General features: G+C 44.8%; 1 protein-coding gene across 6 annotated transcripts in view; it reads right to left on the bottom strand.

Annotated features, from left to right (window-relative positions):
- DOCK1 (dedicator of cytokinesis 1) overlaps positions 1–18824 on the bottom strand; it is a 561485-nt gene that overhangs the window by 455503 nt on the left and 87158 nt on the right. For all 6 annotated transcript variants that reach the window (XM_063607571.1, XM_034931700.3, XM_034931698.3 and 3 more), the window contains exons 6-10: positions 16471–16619; positions 9934–10069; positions 8563–8720; positions 7373–7454; positions 6504–6639 (exon numbers count right to left, since the gene is read on the bottom strand). In XM_063607571.1, the coding sequence (XP_063463641.1) occupies positions 6504–6639; positions 7373–7454; positions 8563–8720; positions 9934–10069; positions 16471–16619 (661 nt within the window). The remainder of the gene's footprint in view (positions 1–6503; positions 6640–7372; positions 7455–8562; positions 8721–9933; positions 10070–16470; positions 16620–18824) is intronic.

Here is an 18824-nt window from a genome sequence, read left to right as displayed (position 1 = left end):
CCGCACCCATCCTGAGCCTCGAGGAGAAGGCCTTGACGTCACCAGTCATCACCGCTCATCGCGCTTCCCAGGGACTCCCCTGACTGCTCTTTCGCACACAGCCCCACGCAGAGGGAGTGCTCCCTGCAGTTTGGACAAGATGTCCCTGACACCAAAGGAGGAAATAAAGGACTTGGGGGAAAAATTCCCCCAGCCAGCCAGCCAGCCCAGGGTCTCTACATTCAGGGAAGAGGATGGTGAAAAGACAGAGTCCAGGTGAAGTCAGTACAGCTGTGTGAGGGAGAGGCCGGGTAGACAGACGGCACCGCATGATGCTGGAAGACAGAGGGCAGGAGAAAGAAGGAGGCAGTGGCGTCGGGACAAGAGTGACAGAGGCCCAGGGCCAGCACAGGCAGGAGAGCAGAAGGCAGGAGGTGAGAAACGTCTCGCAGGGAGAGGGGCTGATAGCTCAGTCCCACTGGTGGGGATGCGTCAGGATGACTTGCTCACGGCAGATGGACCCCCACACCCTGCGAGTCAGCAACTCCGCTGCAGGGGCTGGCCTGCAAACAGGCACAGGTGGGATGCTTCAAGCCCCAGGATGCTCACTGCGTAGCTACTACACCGCAAGGCTGAGATAACCTCAGAGCCCAAAGCAAAGGACTGCTGGAATCACAGGACTACAGGCTGCAGCCATTGAGAAGCCGAATTTTTGAATAATGCTTAATAAAAGGACATGTTCATAAGATAATGCTAGGTTTGTTAGAAAGATAAAAGTATATGCAATGCAAACATACTTACTACTGAACTGCATGCCTAAAAATGGTTAAGATGGCAAAAAAGGGACTAAAAAGACATTAAAAAAATCAATCAGTTAAATAAACAAATACATGGTAGGACGGGATATTGTATTTAAAAATCATATGCCACACACAGAAAAAAAAAATTGGAAACAAACATATCAGAATAAACATGAGGTACTACCCTGGCTATGTAAAACTATGGATAATTTATTTAACTACACTTTTCCATAAAATTTCCATTATTTTTACAATTTTCTATCTTTTAGAAAAAGATAGAAAAGGTTACATTATAAAAAGGTTAAAAGACAGAAATGTGACACATTCTTTTCAACCGAAGACTAAGAACTGTAGACTTAAAGGTCCATGGACACTTTCTCATTTTAAGGAACTGAACTCTGTTAACACAGACACGCAGAAGTCATTCTGAAGAAAGCCTCAAAATTAAATTTGCATGTGGAAATTGAAGTAGCCTACGAACAGATAGAATACGATTACCAAAATGTTGATCAACCTTCTCAGCTGTGGGAAGCATCCCTTCTATCCGTTTTTTTTTTTTTTTTTGAGTGTCTCACTCTGTTGCCTAGGCTGAAGTGCAGTGGTACAATTACGGTTCACAGCAACCTCAACCTCCCAAGCTCAGGCAATCCCTCCTGCTGTGGCCTCCCCAAGCATGCGCCACCACGACCGGCTAATTTTTGTTTTTTTGGGTAGAGATGGGGTTTCACCATATTGCCCAGGCTGGTCTCGAACTGCTGGACTCAAGCAATCCACCCACTTTGGCCTCCCAAAGTGCTGGGATTACAGGTGTGAGCCACTGCACCCGACCAAGTATCCTTTCTTAGTAACAAAGATCTGGTTGGACAACACACTGAATAAGTTACAAGCAAGTCCCATTAAAAAAAATTCCCCAGATGTGCTGAATGCCACCATGTGATAAGCGGGGCAGAGCAGGGAGGGCAAGGTAGTCTGGTGGCAGCAAACTGCCAGTCACTGAGTGGCCCATAGTGACAAACAAGCGATTTTGGTTAAAGTAGAGATTCTGGTTTACCTGGACAGGAGTGGGGCTTGTGCAAGACTTTTTTCTTTTTTGGGGGGGATGGGGGAGCAGGGGGCCGTTGGGGGGGACAGGATCTGACTCTGTAGCCCAGGCTGGAGTACAATGGCATGATCATGGCTCATTTGCAGTCTCAACCTCCCTAGGCTCAGGTGATCCCCCCACCTCAGCCTCTTGAGTAGCTGGGACCACAGGTGCAAGCCACCAAGCGCCCAGCTAACTTTTGTATTTTTTAGTAGAGACGAGGTTTCGCCATGTTGTCAGGCTGGTCTTGAATGCCTGGGCTCAAGTGATCTGCCTTCCTCAGCCTCCCAAAGTGCTAGGATTACAGGCATGAACCACAGCACCTGACCAAGAATTTTTATTGATAGCTTGCAAGATTTTTCTCATATTCAGTTAGGATTGAGAACCACTGCACTAAGATATTTACTTTTTGTGCCAAAAATTTACATAGCCAGATCACATAACGAAATGTCTCAGAGAAGAGTTTCTAGTAGGAAACTGGAAACTCCACAAGCAGAACAATCAGGTCCTTACTTTTGTTTTGTTTTGTTTTCTTTTCTTTTCTTTTCTTTTTTTTTGAGATGGAGTCTCGCCCCATCACCCTGGCATGATCTTGGCTCACTGCAACCTCCACCTCCCCAGTTCAAGCAATTCTCCTGCCTCAGACTCCTGAGTAGCTGGGATTACAGGCACACAGCACCACGCCCAACTAATTTTTTGTATCTTTAGTAGAGACAGGGTTTCACCACACTGGCCACGCTGGTCTCGAACTCCTGACCTCATTATCTGCCTGCCTCGGCCTCCCAAAGTTCTGGGATTAGAGGTGTGAGCCACTGTACCTGGCCTTTTTTTTTGGGGGGGGGAGGCCAGAGTCTCTCCCTGTTCTCCAGGCTAGAGCACAGTGACACAATCTTAGCTCACTACAACCTCCGCCTCCCAGGTTCAAGCGACTCTTCTCCCTCAGCCTCCTAAATAGCTGGGACTACAGGCATGCACCACCATGCCTGGCTAATTTTTTTATTTTTCGTAGATAGGGGGTTTTACCATGTTGGCCAGGCTGGTCTCGAACACCCAAACTCATGTGATCTGCCCACCTCGACTTCCCACAGTGCTGGGATTACAGGCGGCACCCAGCCAGGTTCTTACTTATAATGTACAGACACACACCAGCTGAGCAGGTCTAGGAAGGCTGGCCCCTCTGGAGTGAGCACAGAGGCCACAAAGGCTCAGTGCTCAGTGCTTGGCACCAAGGGATGAACAGGACATCCCCACCCAGGGCATGCAGTGGAGCCAGGCAAACCAGCAACTGCTAGGCAACTGTGACACCAGAAGGGACAGAGAACTCAAAGGACCCGGAAACCCAACATTAACAGCTGCAGGCCTGAAATCTTCCCACAGAGGAAAACAAATGCCCCTGGGTATCTCTGAAGCACTTCACACAGGTTCACACAGGTTCACGCAGGTTTATGCAGGTTCACGCAGGTTCACACAGGTTCATAAAAGTTACACAGGTTCACGCAGGTTCACACAGGTTCATGCAGGTTCATACAGGTTCATAAAGGTTCACGTGGGTTCACACAGGTTCACAGAGGTTCACACAGGTTCACGCAGGTTCACACAGGTTCATGTAGGTTCATAAAGGTTCACGTGGGTTCACACAGGCTCACACAGGTTCACACAGGTTCACGCAGGTTCACACATGTTCTTAGAGGTTCACACAGGTTCACGCAGGTTCACACAGGTTCACACAGTTTCACACAGGTTCATGCAGGTTCACAGAGGTTCATAAAGGTTCATGCGGGTTCACACAGGTTCACACAGGTTCATAAAGGTTCACAGAGGTTCACGCAGGTTCACACAGGTTTATAGAGGTTCACACAGGTTCATGCAGGTTCATGCAGGTTCACACAGGTTCTTTGCAACCCCTAAGTGAGGGGGGACACCCCATGTGCCAGTCAGAGCAGAGCAGTGAGGAGAAGCCACACTCTGGAAAATTCACGAGCAAGACGACAAGGCTAGAACTTGGCCCCAGGTGGGTTTTCAGAAGCCCCAATATCAGTGGGTACCAGGGACACAAGACAGGAAGGGAAGGAACCAGAGACCAGTCCAGACAGGAGGAACCAGGGACCAAAGGGGGTGTCCATGTGATCAGCAGATATCAGGGGACAGAAGTCCCTGGAGGCCACACAGCCAGGGATCCAAACTCCAGGGACCAGATGTAGTGTCTCAGCCAACACTACACAGGTGGGGGCTCCAGAAACAAAGAACTATGTCCAGGCTGCCAGCCCTGCCCCAGTGAATAACCCAGGCTTCTGTAATTCATGGAGAACTCCAGGAGCTGGGGGGCCCAACCTAACTCTGGAACCCACCAAGCAAGCATAAGTGAGCATGTAAGAAACAGTGAAAGGCCACAGTGGTGTCAGCTGAGCCCATGCCCATCACCCTCTCCATCCATTAGTACCTAGACTTTCCTGGAATATCAACCCAATGAAAACTGAAAAATATTCCAAATTTTTAAATTCCAAAAATTTTAATCAAAAGAAGGTAAAAACTGTCAGCCTGTGGTCTACATTTCATCTTTAAGAAATATAACTACGCATTCGTAGGAACTTATGACACAATCCATCTTGTAATCTAATAACCAGAGAATGTGTAGCTCTGCTGTTGAAAAGAGGAGCGACTTCCGTGTGTTGTCAAAGATGTCTCTGATTGCTAAAATGAAGCCAATTATGCCTGAGACAAAAATTAAATATTTTCTTAAAACTACCATCAAGGTGGTAAAGAAAAAAAAACAATCCTGGAAAATGAAAGGCATTTTAAATATAACACTAGATTACGTGTAAAAGATGCTACAGGCTCTGACAAATAGAGGGGCAATTTTCAAGTATGTATTCAAGTCATGACATGAAAATGTTAGCATGGCATGCGCCTGTGGTCCCAGTTACTCAGGAGGCTGAGGCAGGAGAATCACTTGAGCCCAGGAGGTCGGGGCAGCAGTGAGCTGTGACCACACAGCCTGGGTGACAGAGTTAGACTCAGTCTCTTAAAAACAAAAAGACAGAGAGATGAAAATGCAAAAGGATTTCCCCAGCCCAAGGCTGTGGGGACTTCAGAAAGAACACCTCACCCTCACCATTTTCACTCACAAATGGTAAAATCATTGGAACACTCCGTTAGTTAGCTCTATGGGTAAATTGAATTCAAGTAAATTGAATTAATATGCTGCTCTCATAATGTCTATATCGCTGCTATTGCTTACTCCTTATGATGTAGTAAGTCATTTATTTAAATGATTTGAAATATTTTTCCAAAAATTCCAGGCGGAGCACAGAGGACTTTTAGGATGGTGAAGCTACCCAGTGAGAGACTACAATGGTGAATATACGGTATTATTCATTTGTCGAAACCCACAGAAGGCACAACATCAAGAATGAACACTAATGTAAGCTACAGACTTCACAGGGCGACGATGTGTCAATGTGGTTCACCAACTGTAATCAATGTACCAATCTATGGGGGATACTGATAATGGGGAGGCAGGGGGAAGGAAGGAGAAATATATAGGAACTGTCTGTATTTTCTGTTCAATTTTGCTTGACCCTAAAACTCTTCTAAAAATAATGTTTATTTAAAAGGCAGGGGGGATGGACTAAGTTCAGAGTTTCCTGGTAGCCAAGGGAAAGAATGTCTTCCATAGCTGTTCATACAAAAAAATCCAGCTGTGTGTCAAGAATCAGGAACTTTTCCCTCATAAATATCCATATGAATCCCAAAAATCACAAAAATTAAAATAAATATCACAGTGCTAGGTAATGAAATTGTACTGCAACCATAAAAGAGAGAAAACCACTTCCCAAAACTATGAAAAATGAGAGTCACAGTGAACTAGGGCAAATAATCAGAACTTCCTGGGTATGCCTTTATCTTTCCTTAACAGAGATAATTGGTCTTTCACATTCCTCGTGCTGTCACCAAAAATAACAGAGCAACAGCAGGGTGGAGGAAGAGCACCAGCACGGGGGAGGAAGAGCACCAACGTGGAGATAAAGAGCACCAACGTGGAGATAAAGAGCACCAACATGGCGGAGGAAGAGCACCAACATGGCGGAGGAAGAGCACCAACATGGCGGAGGAAGAGCACCAACATGACGGAGAAAGAGCACCAACATGGCAGAGGAAAAGCACCAACATGGCGGAGGAAGAACACCAACATGGCGGAGAAACAGCACCAACATGGCGGATGAAGAGCACCAACATGAAGCTAACCGCGTTCTCTTCACGGTTTGCCTTTCTTCCTCTTCTTTGTTGCTTTGACCGTCCTGCACATATCCATTCTTATGTCCATCACCAAGACCTGAAAACCTCCACTGACTGGCTTCCCTACAGACTGAGAATATGGGTCAGGATCTCTCCCAGGGAAAGATGGGATCCACTTTAAAACCAAATATATGATTTATATCTGAAACTTGAGGACTAGAGCATCCTGAGCCTAGCAGGTCAACTTGAAGCCACAATGAAAATAACTAATAAATATATTTTTTCTCTCCAGCAGAAAAGCTTATAAATCACAGCTGCGCATTGTCCAATCAACATTCAACAGTGATTCTTTTGAAAGTGACTGTGAAGATCTGAAACTCTCAAGGAAACACAGAGAAATAGATTACCAGCCACTCCAAAAGGTCGCCGCAACCCCGAGGTCAGTTTCCTGGTGTTGTTGTCCCTCAGCTCCATGCGACCCACGCGAACAATCTGACAGACAAAACTGATTTTCTCCCTTTTCAGGTCTTTGCTTCCGAGGTCCTAGAAATATTAGTTTCCATAAATTATTTTGGAGACCCATTATTCAATGCAAGCTCCAATGAAAAGGACAGTAAAAAAATGGATTGAGACTCTTCTCAGACCAGTTTTTATCATTTTAATCAGTTATTCATATGACAAAAAGGAATTTAATAACAATAGTCAATTACTGTTAAGTGAGCTTAAGATACACATTTAAGGGCTGGGTGCAGTGCCTCACACCTGTAATGCCAGCACTTTGGAAGGCCGAGGAGGGTGAATCACGAGGTCAGGAGTTCGAGAGCAGCCTGGCCAACATGGGGAAACCCCATCTCTACTAAAAATACAAAAAATTAGCAAGGTGTGGTGGTGCATGCCTGTAATCCCAGCTACTCGGGAGCTGAGGCAGAATTGCTTGAACCCAGGAGGCAGAGGTTGCAGTGAGCCGAGATCACGCCATTGCATTCCAGCCTGGGTGACAGAGCAAGACTCCGTCTCAAAGAAAAAAATAAAAACGATACACATTTAAGAGGCACATTCCATGTTAATGGGGTAAATCTTTGTCACGGTGATTCTAAGGGTGGCTAGAGACTCAGAAGATTTCTGGAAATGCACTCTACTTAGTAATACTAAATTAACCTGTATACAGGCATCCCAGGGACCCATGTTCTAGTGTCGCAGGAAGGCAGACAGAAATCACTAAAAGTAGTCCTTAGAATGGTGGCCAATTCAACTAAGCATCTTTGGGTGCACTTACAGTAAACACGGCTCGCAAATTATGTAATCTGTCTATGTCTTTAGGTAATCCTGAACTGGACCAGCGAACCAGGTAGTTTTCACTTGAAAAATGGAGAAATAAAAGCAAGTTAATTTTCCAAATAACAGGGTACCAAATGTACATCCACATTGCTTCATAATTAATACCATGTACGTGCACTATACAGACAACTATTGAGTTTATAAATATCAAAAGTATCACATACAGCTACTCATCAATTAACATCCACAGCACAAAAACCTTGCCAAGTTTTAATGTGCAATGTCTTGGATTGTCACTGTAATGGAACTACTTGCAAATGGTATTTCTAAGTTGGTTTTTTTTTTTAAGAGCCTATTTGTTCATTTAGAATGACAATACTATAAAATTCAGCACAATGCATGTTTATTTCAAAACCTATGACAAACCAAATACATTGTAAAATAAAAACTGCATCCTATGTCAAGAGGAAACAAAGTCTTTATCAGAAGTGAGAATAAAATCCACTCATATTTTTCTGTATCATTCATACACTAAGTTTTCAAATTTTGAATAATACAAGTGAAGATACTAGAGTTTTAACATATACACAGACACACACATAATTCATACATAGTTGAACCACATTGTTTCCATCTGGGCAAAGAGAAAGTTATCCTGAAGGCTAAGCAGGAAAAAATAGACTTACAGTGTTTTCATTTAACAAATATTAACTGACAGTCTGTATGTGGCAGGCACCATTCTAAATGATGCATTCCAGCCAATCATCTTGCAGAAAAAACAACAAGACAAAACTCACAGAAATGGCATTCATAGAAACCAAATTTTGAAAAATGGAAATAGTGATATTTGAGGGACCAGTATATATAAAATCTTACGAAGACAACTTAGGAAACAAAGTATTACTTCAATCTTCAGCTACACTCTTAAGATACGACCAGAGTGTACCTGCAACTGCTATAACTCTACGAGCAAATAGCAATCTACACGCAAGAAGGTTCACCCTGACCCAGAGCCCAACCTGGCTGCCATCACACTGTCTAAGACAGCTCTTGACTCGGCTGCTTGCTCGTGTCCAGCAGCCATTCATCCAAGGCCTCTCAGCATGAATGGGACGCTTCAGTGGTTCTGATCCCAAGTTCCTAACACTAGCCAAAGAGGAAAGACGGCAGCCAAGAAATGTCACCCACCTGATGAATTTGGACTCCACAGGGTCATATAGAGACATGAGGACTTCAGCATCTTCTCCTATTTTACAAACCACATTTTTGAGGTTCACAAACAAGGCCAGAGAAGGGGTTGCAGCAAACTTGGCTTGTCTGTTAATATCTATGTTCTGCTTTTGAGACTGTGTATGGAAGGAAACAGAAAGTCAACCCCAGCAACACTCATCACTAACACTTGCTTTCTTTATTCCCTACAGAATAGAAAATTGTAATAACTCATTGGCATAACCCAGCAAAGGCCTTGGTGCAGTCACTTTCTTATCTCCCCTGCACATTCTTAAATCATGCATTCACGCAACAGACAAAAAATTGTATCCTGTGCAGTTGCTGTGCTGAGTATTTTCAGAGATACAAAACTTTCAGGTGTCCATCCAATAAATCAAAATAATGATTATATATGTGTAGTTATTTAATTTTTTGTTCCCTCATTAGACTAAACCCTCCAAGGACATCTGCCTCATTTATCATTATGTCTTCAACATTTGGTACACAGTAGATGCTCAGTAAATACTTGTTGAATTAACAGATGATTCAATTAGTCAATTTCTGAATATCTACTGTGTGTGTATATATATATATATATATATACTGGTGGGAGGTGACTGGATCATGGGGTGGATTGTTCATGAATGGTTTAGCACCATCCCCTCAGTGCTGTCCTCATGATGGTGAGCTCTCACAAGATCTGGTTGTTTAAAAGTGTAGCGTGTAGCACCCCCCGCACACCCTCTCTCTTCCTCCTGCTCTAGCCATGTGAAGTGTTGGCTCCCACTTCGCCTTCCACCATAATTATAAGACTCCTGAGGCCTCCCCAGAAGCAGAAGCCACTATCCTTCCTATACAGTCTGCAGAACCATGAACCAATTAAACCTCTTTTCTTTATAAATTACCCAGTCTCAGGCACTTCTTTATAGTAAGGCGAGAACAGGCTAATGCATACATGATACCATTAAAGATCATAGAAGATGAAAAGACAATAAGACATGTGCTCTCTGCCCTCAATGAGCTTGGAATACATGACCTGCCTACCATTATCGGAGAGGAAATGCAGAATCAAGTCTTGTGTCTCATTTGACAGATGAGAACACAAAATCAACATCATTAGGATCCTGTCTCCTAAGATGAAACACAATGCTGTCCGACCCCCTTTCATGTCATGGGTGACATCCTGTGCCACCAGGCTCCATTCCACTCATGACTGTAGGACACAAACTCTGCAGCTACTCCTTTTCAGGTTCTTTCTTAGTGACAATTTTGGGCTTGACTGATACTTTACTAATGTTGAAAACTTATTACTGAGAAAACGTGAATGGCATATGACAAAGTCAAACTTACTTTTTCCTCTTGTAACCTTTCCTCCACTTGTTTAGAAGCTATTTCATGAGCTCTGAAGAGACTAATCGTGCTAGTTAATTCTGGATCCAAAATATTCCCGTCTTCATCTCTAACCACCAGGTCCAAATCTAGAATTCTAGAACAACAAGAATTTAGAAGTTCACAGACATAGACCAAGGAAGCTGAATTTTCTAGCACAACTTCCATCACAGCAACTGGGCAGGTAAAAACAACCTAGAAACTCGGGCTTGCCCAAAATATTAGGAATATCAAATTCTTGGAGGCTGCTTTCTTTAGCTTAAAATGTGTCATCTTGGGAGAAGTAAAAAAAAAAAAAAAAAAAAAAAATTCCTCAATTTTTATTTCCATTGCAATCAACAGTGGCTTTGTCTTGCAAGGAGAAGTTTTACAGATCTACAAGGCCCAAGTGAAGTATGTATTACTATATTATGTAAAATATGAAAAGTTTTAAGGCATCCTTTTTTTTTTTTTTTTTTTTTTTTTTTTTGAGACAGTCTCGTTCTTGTTGCCCTGACTGGAGTGCAGTGGTGCGATCTCGGCTCACTGCAACCTCCATCTCCCGGGTTCAAGCGATTCTCCTGCCTCAGCCTCCCGAGTAGCTGGGATTACAGGTGTGTGCCACCACACCCGGCTAATTTTTGTATTCTTGTATTTTTGTATTTGTATTTTTGTATTCTAATTTTAGTAGAGATGAGGTTTTGCCATGTTAGCCAGGCTGGTCTCAACTCCTGACCTCAGGTGATCCGCCCACCTCGGCCTCCCAAAGTGCTGGGATGACAGGCGTGAGCCACTGCACCCCACCTAAGGCACACTACATATGTACACACACACACACATTCACATATATATGCAATCACATATACATCCATCAACCCAAACACATAGCTGGCAGTTGTGACATCATTCAGAGAGTTGAGGAAGGACAGAGGGAAGAAAACTTGGAGGAGAGATCTACCCACCACCTTTTTACTCCCCACTGACCCCAATAGGGTCCCCTGCATGTCTCCCCTTCTACTTTGAGTCCTTACATGAGGCCACAGGAAGATTTTCAATACAGATGTCCTATTGTATGTGAACACCAAACATATGGACGTTATCTACAATAAGGTTAAGCAACTTCCTGGCCAGATGGCTAAATGTAGTCACCAACTAAAAACACAAGCAACATCTGGCTAATAAATCTGTCCAGTCTATAACAGTACATTCTCCCTCTCCCTCTCCCTCTCCACGGTCTCCCTCTCCCTCTCCCTCTCTCTCCACGGTCTGCCTCTCCCTCTCCACGGTCTCCCTCTCCCTCTCCACGGTCTCCCTCTCCCTCTCCCTCTCCACGGTCTCCCTCTCCCTCTCCACGGTCTCCCTCTCCCTCTCCCTCTCCCTCTCCCTCTCTCTCCACGGTCTGCCTCTGATGCCGAGCCGAGGCTGGACTGTACTGCCGCCATCTCGGCTCACTGCAGCCTCCCTGCCTGATTCTCCTGCCTCAGCCTGCCGAGTGCCTGGGATTGCAGGCGCACGCCGCCATGCCTGACTGGTTTTCGTATTTTTTGGTGGAGACGGGGTTTTGCCGTGTTGGCTGGGCTGGTCTCCAGCTCCTGACCGCGAGTGATCTGCCAGCCTCGGCCTCCCGAGGTGCAGGGATTGCAGACGGAGTCTCGCTCACTCAGTGCTCAATGTTGCCCAGGCTGGAGTGCAGTGGCCTGATCTCGGCTCGGTACAACCTCCACCTCCCAGCCGCCTGCCTTGGCCTCCCAAAGTGCCGAGATTGCAGCCTCTGCCTGGCCGCCACCCCGTCTGGGAAGTGAGGAGCGTCTCTGCCCGGCCGCCCATCGTCTGGGATGTGGGGAGCGCCTCTGCCCTGCCGCCCCATCTGAGATGTGAAGAGCGCCTCGGCCCGGCCACAACACCGTCTGGGAACTGAGGAGTGTCTCTGCCCCGCTGCCACCCCGTCTGGGAGGTGAGGAGCGTCTCTGACTGGCCACCCCATCTGAGAAGTGAGGAGCCCCTCTGCCCGGCAGCCGCCCCGTCTGGGAAGTGGGGAGCCCCTCCGCCTGGCAGCCGCCCCATCTGGGAGGTGAGGAGCGTCTCCGCCCGGCAGCCACCCCGTCCGGGAGGGAGGTGGGGGGCAGCCTCCGCCCTGCCAGCCGCCCCGTCCAGGAGGGAGGTGGGGGGCAGCCCCCACCCGGCCAGCCGCCCCGTTCAGGAGGTGGGGGGCGCCTCTGCCCAGCCGCCCCTTCTGGGAAGTGAGGAGCCCCTCTGCCTGGCGGCCACCCCATCTGGAAGGTGTACCCAACAGCTCATTGAGAACGGGCCATGATGATGGTGGCGGTTTTGTCCAATAGAAAAGGGGGAAATGTGGGGAAAAGAAAGAGAGATCAGATTGTTACTGTGTCTGTGTAGAAAGAAGTAGACATGGGAGACTCCATTTTGTTCTGTATTAAGAAAAATTCTTCTGCCTTGGGATGCTGTTAATCTATAACCTTACCCCCAACCCCGTGCTCTCTGAAACATGTGCTGTGTCCACTCAGGGTTAAATGGATTAAGGGCGGTGCAAGATGTGCTTTGTTAAACAGATGCTTGAAGGCAGCATGCTCGTTAAGAGTCATCACCACTCCCTAATCTCAAGTACCCAGGGACACAAACACTGTGGAAGGCGGCAGGGCCCTCTGCCTAGGAAAACCAGAGACCTTTGTTCACATGTTTATCTGCTGACCTTCCCTCCACTATTGTCCTATGACCCTGCCAAATCCCCCTCTCTGAGAAACACCCAAGAATGATCAATAAATTCTAAATAAATAAATAAATAAATAAATAAACAGTACATATTTTGGGGAATATTCTCTCTGATTCCTCAAATCCAACAAAATTGTAAGATGATTTTCACCACAGTTTTTATTTAAAGAACACAGACAACTGTGTAACAAAAGAGATCAAGAGTTGTGATCTGGCAGTAGGTTCTGGCTTTCTTGTTAACAAAACATGCAGGTCTAAGGGCAGAAAATTAACCATAGGTGCCTCTTACCCTGCCATTAGGATTATATTCCTGTAATTAACAAGCCGATGGAAACAGGCTTTTTTAACAATATGAAAAAGGAAACAGAGTCATTTGAAAGAACGATAAATTTCAATTAGAGAACATCTTTATAGTTACAAATTAAAGAGGAAAGTTGAATTGCCAATAAATGTTCCATCTAAAAAACTACCCTGAGACTTCGAGTCTTGAGGTCACACACCTTAAAGCCAGATATGAGTCTGCCAGCAGCTCAAACATATTTAGTCTTTGGAGTTTTGCTCAAGCACTGTACCACTGGGAAGGCAAATACAGAAAACTGATTTTTTCCTTTTAATATCTATTGAGCAAATTCCACTGACAGTGAAGCAGGAGGACCAACTGGGCCTGTCAACAGCATCAGGGTAAACAGACTTTAAACAAATAGAGGCTTTTTGCACTGCATGAAAACAGCCGCAGTGGCTGCAATGTAAGCAGGGTGCCTCAAGACCAACAGAAAGACATCTGGAGAAAATGTAAAAAGCATTTTAAGGTCTCATTAGTTATTTTTGTAACATGTCTCACTAACAAGGCAAGCTCCTCCCTCCCAAATACTACTCCTTATCCTATCCCTGAACCGGCCCCTAGGAACGTGCTGGAACAGGCAGGGTCAGTGACGGTGTGGGCATGGTTTGTGCTGGTGTGGGCGGGGTCAATACTGGTATGCGCAGGGGTCAGTAATGCGTGGATAGAGTCAGTACTACTGTGGGTAGGGCATGGTCACTTCTAGTGTAGACATGATCAGTTCTGGTATGGGCACGTCAGTGCTGGTGCCAGGGCAGCTACAAAGAACCAGCTTAGGAGGCCCAGCCAGTAGGTCCTACAGGCCACACAGAATTGGGTTCCCTCAGGGAACACACGAGAGGACGGCCCTGTGCCAGCCTGCTGTGCACGTCCTGCCACGTCATCACCTCACACCTGCCAGGGCAGACGGTCAGACCCATTGCACAAAGGAGGAAACCTAAGCTTGGAGAAGTTATTTATTCCAAAACCAGAGCCTGGGTTCTGTATCAGAACTCTCCAGTGGCAGAGCCATGCTCCTTCCAGAATGCCACATGCAAACCATCAAACGAAGTGGCCTGTGCGGTCAACCCTTCTACGCATTGTTCTCAGCAACCAGTGTTCAGCTGGTTCTGAATCAGAGTGAGTTTCCATTATGAAGGTGCAACTTATCACAGCAAGGCAATGGAGAGATGAAGTCCATGGAAGCCCAATGCATCTATGAGGACAGGGTGGGAGCCCTCCCCAACCTGAAATCATGTGTAGAACTGTGTGTGTGTGTGTGTCTGTGTGTGTGTGTGTGTGAGTGTGTGTGTGTGTGTGTGTGTGTGTGTGTGTGTGTCTGTGTCTGTGTTGGGGGGTCTGTGTGCCTGTGTTTGTGTATTGTATATGTGCATTTTTCTAGAGATATGGTCCAAGACCTTCATCACATTCTCAAACAGCTCCTCAAACCCCTCCACCCAGGTTAAAAATCAATCAAAAAGGCAAGAATGCCTAAGCGATCAATGAAAAAGACGCAAAACATCTTTTCCTTATTAAATCCACCCACCTTAAAATCAAACATTCAACACTGTGGTATCATTTTGCATCATTTAGGTTTTCTGAAGGAAGAACTAGGAAGATACATGCAGAGCGCTGGGCTTTGGAGAAATTGTGGAAGAGCCTGGAGATCCTTGGGCAAAAAACCTGTCTTATTAAGGACTGTATTTCCTATCAAAGTAGTAAACTGAATTTGGAAACACTTCCTTCCTTAACTAGATTTTTCCATGATACAATGTACTTTGCTAGCTTCCTGCAGCCAAATTAAGCAGGTGGTCTCTGAACATAAGTTTAAATTATGATACTCCAATAGAAAATCAAATCAAAGCTCCAAAAGTCTGCTTTTTTAAGCAGGTGGTCTTGAAATGGGTTTTGCTGCAACGATAGCTAATATCTCAGGCTTTCTGGAAAAAAAAATAAAAACCTTCTCCTACAACATTTCTAATCCAAACCCTACATCTTGCTCATAACGCTGCTTTAAGAAATTTTTCACATTTCAAAATATAAATTACCAGAAAATTACGTGATAATTCTGATTTTACAGAAAGGTTCTTCGATTTACCCGGACTCCTTTCTGCTGAATGGCTGGAAGCAAACCCCTTCCCTTTTCTGACTTCCACATTCCAATGTGTAAAATGAGGGGGTTGAATTAAACCAGAAGTTTTCCAAATCTGCTGTCCAGCACAACCCAACTCTATTTTTAAAACTTGAGATTTCCGGCTGGGAGCAGTGGCTCTCGTATGTAATCCTGGCACTTTGGGATGCCAAGGCGGGTGGATCACCTGAGGTAGGGAGTTTGAGATCAGCCTGACCAACATGGAGAAACCCCATCTCTACTAAAAATACAAAATTAGCCAGGCATGGTGGTGCATGCCTATAATCCCAGCTATTCGGGAGGCTGAAGCAGGAGAATCACTTGAACCCAGGAGGCAGAGATTGCAATGGGCCAAGATCATGCCATTGCACTCCAGTCTGGGCAACAAGGCCGAAACTCCATCTCAAAAAAAAAAAAAAAAAACACTGGAGATTTCCAGCCAGCATCCCAGATATCACAAATCAGAGCCTTAAGGGGTAGGTCTCGGGATTCTATAATTCAACAGCTATCCCAGTGATTCTGAAATAGAAGAGCATTTAGGAACCATGTGACCAGATACTTTTTAAGGCTTCTTGCAGCTCTGCTATTCTATGAAAAACTAAATATTACCAGGTGGAAAAGGGCATGGCCTCATTCTAGTTACAGGACCCAGCAGAATTAGGATCAGAGCAGCTTGTTTGCTTTCAGCATCAAAAAACACGTGCTAACATAGAAGGTACAGCTGTAGGCAGGGGTGAGCACTAAAGGCACTCATGCAGAGCTGGGGGGATGCCTGCTGTGGATGGGAAGAACTCTTGCTCTGGCAAGAGACATAACTGCACAAAGCAACTATTTGTTGTTTATCTGCAGTGAAATTTAACTGGGCTGTATTTCTGTTTGTGAAAACTGGCAAGCCTACACAGGTGACAAACTTTCCAGTGATCTAATGTCCACTCCAATGCTCAGAACCTGGGATTCCACAGAAAGAAACCTGTTGCTTGTCACTACGCAAGGCCCCCCAGATCTGGACTCAAAGTCAAAAACTATGGTCAGAAAGTAAAAGTTCCTTGCTAGGGGAGTAATGATGGGGTTCCCTCCAGAACGGTGAAAACGACAGGCTCCCTGGCTTCTTGACTCTACCCCTTGAAGAATGACAAGGTTTCAAGAATGGCTCACAAAATTCCCCAGTTCAGAATCCAATGGAAAATACCTCATCCTTTTCAAAATGAAAAACATGCCATTACTTTGATGGTAGAAATTTTGTTTTATGATAAAATATGATCTTGGTCTCCTGAAGGCTTATAGTGATGTTATTACATTGGATAATTTAAGCGTAAAATCATCTTTCAAATAAACAAACCTGTTTCCATAATCAATTTTGGCTGTGACCTTCTTCTTCAGTTCTTTGAGTTCATCCTGAGGCAGAGTTCCAGAAAGAATTTGTGATCGCCATTCAATAAGGTCATAGATCATGTGCCGCACACTTCGAAACATCTCCCTGTTATCTTGCTATACGGGGGAAAACCCAATCAGAAAGATTTTGTTATAAAACAGCATTGTGGAGATGGTAGAGAATGGATATCTCTTCAAATACGCATGAGGTATAAGCACTAGATCATGATATTTAGTTAATGTTGAATTAAAAGGTGCTTTCAGCATAAACTAAAACATATTATATGGAATTTGGTTTCCATGAGACATTAAAAGATTAAAGGAATAAAAAGTAATGCATAATCCCCAAGATTTCATCCAACATCCTATGTCCCACTGAAGCAAAAAGGTGATCCCAACAGGGGCTAGACCTTGAGCGTCAACACCTGCTCGTGAGCTTCCTGCATCCGGATCAGAGATGGGCAAGTCTAAAGCTCCTCCAGAATTAGTCTGAGCCTAAAGATCTGAATCCTACAACCTACATATGGTCTTCAGAACACCCTGCACCCTGGACCCTTCTCAGCACACTGAGAACCTGAACTCCTCGGCCTTGCTCTCAGCTGAGCTATAGGGAAGAAGAAGCATTCCACCCTGGGCGGGCTGCTGCACACTGTGGTGTGTACAACCCACAAGAGACACTTCTGCAAGAGGCCAAATCTCAAGCTACAAGCTCTTGGTGCTTTGTGACAAGAGGAAAATGCAAATAAGATGCAAAACTCACACTTCTTACCACTTCCTAAGAATTTTGATGGGATTGACGGTTCAAAGAAAAGCAACAGTTTGCAGCTTGCAATTACAAGCGTACAATAATCAAGGAGATTAGGGATTATCTGAAGGAAAATAACTCAGTGGTTCTTTCCATGAAAAGAAATTTAGGTGGACCCTAATGTGATAAAACTCTAAGCACTGCTGGCCTTGGTAGCTCCGGCCTATAATCCTAGCACTTTGGGAAGCAGAGGCGGGAGGATTGCTTGAGTCCAGGAGTTGGAGACCAGCCTGGGCAACATGAGGAGACCTCATCTCTTCAAAAATTAAAAAAATTAGCTGAGCATGGTGGCTCACAGGTGTAGTCCCAGCTACTCAGGAGGCTGAGGTGGGAGCATTGCTTGAGCCCGGGAGGTTAAGGCTGCAGGGAGCTGTGATCATGCCACTGCAATCTAGCCTGGGCAACAGAGCAAGACCCTGTCTCAAAAAATAAATAAATAAAAAGGTATCTAAATGTCATGGTCCCTTTAAAACATTAAATTTGTTCACTGCCACTTTTTTAAAAAACTCTCCCTCTACATATCTAAACCACGTACTGAGCTCACTCTGGTATTTAACCTTCTTTCTAGGAGTTTCTAATATCCATGCTGCCTTCTCTTGTCCACTGCTCTAAGGCTGTATCAACTATCTAAAATCCTTACTATTTTGCTAATATCTACAATGTGCAGCAAAAAATGCATTTTTTTTTTTTTTTTTTTTTTGAGAAGGGGTCTCGCTCTGTTACTCAGGCTGGAGTGCAGTGGCGCAGTCTTGGCTCATTGCAACCTCCGCCTTCCAGGATCAAGCAATTCTCCTGCCTAAGCTTCCCAAGTAGCTGGGACTACAGGCATGCTCCACCATGCTCAGCTAATTTTTGTATTTTTAGTAGGGACGGGGTTTCACCATGTTGGCCGGGCTGGTCTCAAACTCCTCACCTCAGGTGATCCATCCGCCTCGGCCTCCCTAAGTGCTGGGATTACAGGCATAAGCCACTGCGCCCAGCCCATATGAAAATATTATAGCCATTTTTGGGGTTAGCTTTCTTTGCACAAATCCAACCATGTAAGTCTATCAGAGGCAAATTTAAGTTTTGTAAAAGGAAACCAAGGTGCTCATTAAGAATACCTACTCTAGGGTTACAGACTTAAGTAGGTCCACTGACTATTAGCATCAACTCCTGTTTGTTTTGTTGCCATATTTTTGTTTAAAAATTGCTAAGTTGAAGATGAAACCCTGACTACAGAATTGCTCAGATTTACACAAAACATTCATGGCTAACTTTACGCTTTTAGGTTTTTCAGTACGTTTGATGACAATTACTGCAACTGCTTATTACTGTGCATTTATAGGAAACCACTGTATAATCAAAAACAACAAGCCTGCCCAACAAGCAGCTGCAGGACTTTAGGAAGTTTTCTATGTTCTCAAGAAATGAACGTACCGACTTCCTTCCAGAGCCCTGGCTTGGTGGTAATAACATTAGCATATGAGAAATCAACACTCTGAATAGAAATACAAGCTTAACAAAAGGTAATCTTC

Source organism: Pan paniscus, chromosome 8 (genome assembly GCF_029289425.2).
Source record: "Pan paniscus chromosome 8, NHGRI_mPanPan1-v2.0_pri, whole genome shotgun sequence".
Taxonomy (NCBI): Eukaryota; Metazoa; Chordata; class Mammalia; order Primates; family Hominidae; genus Pan; species Pan paniscus.
This window is presented reverse-complemented; position numbering and strand designations above follow the sequence as displayed.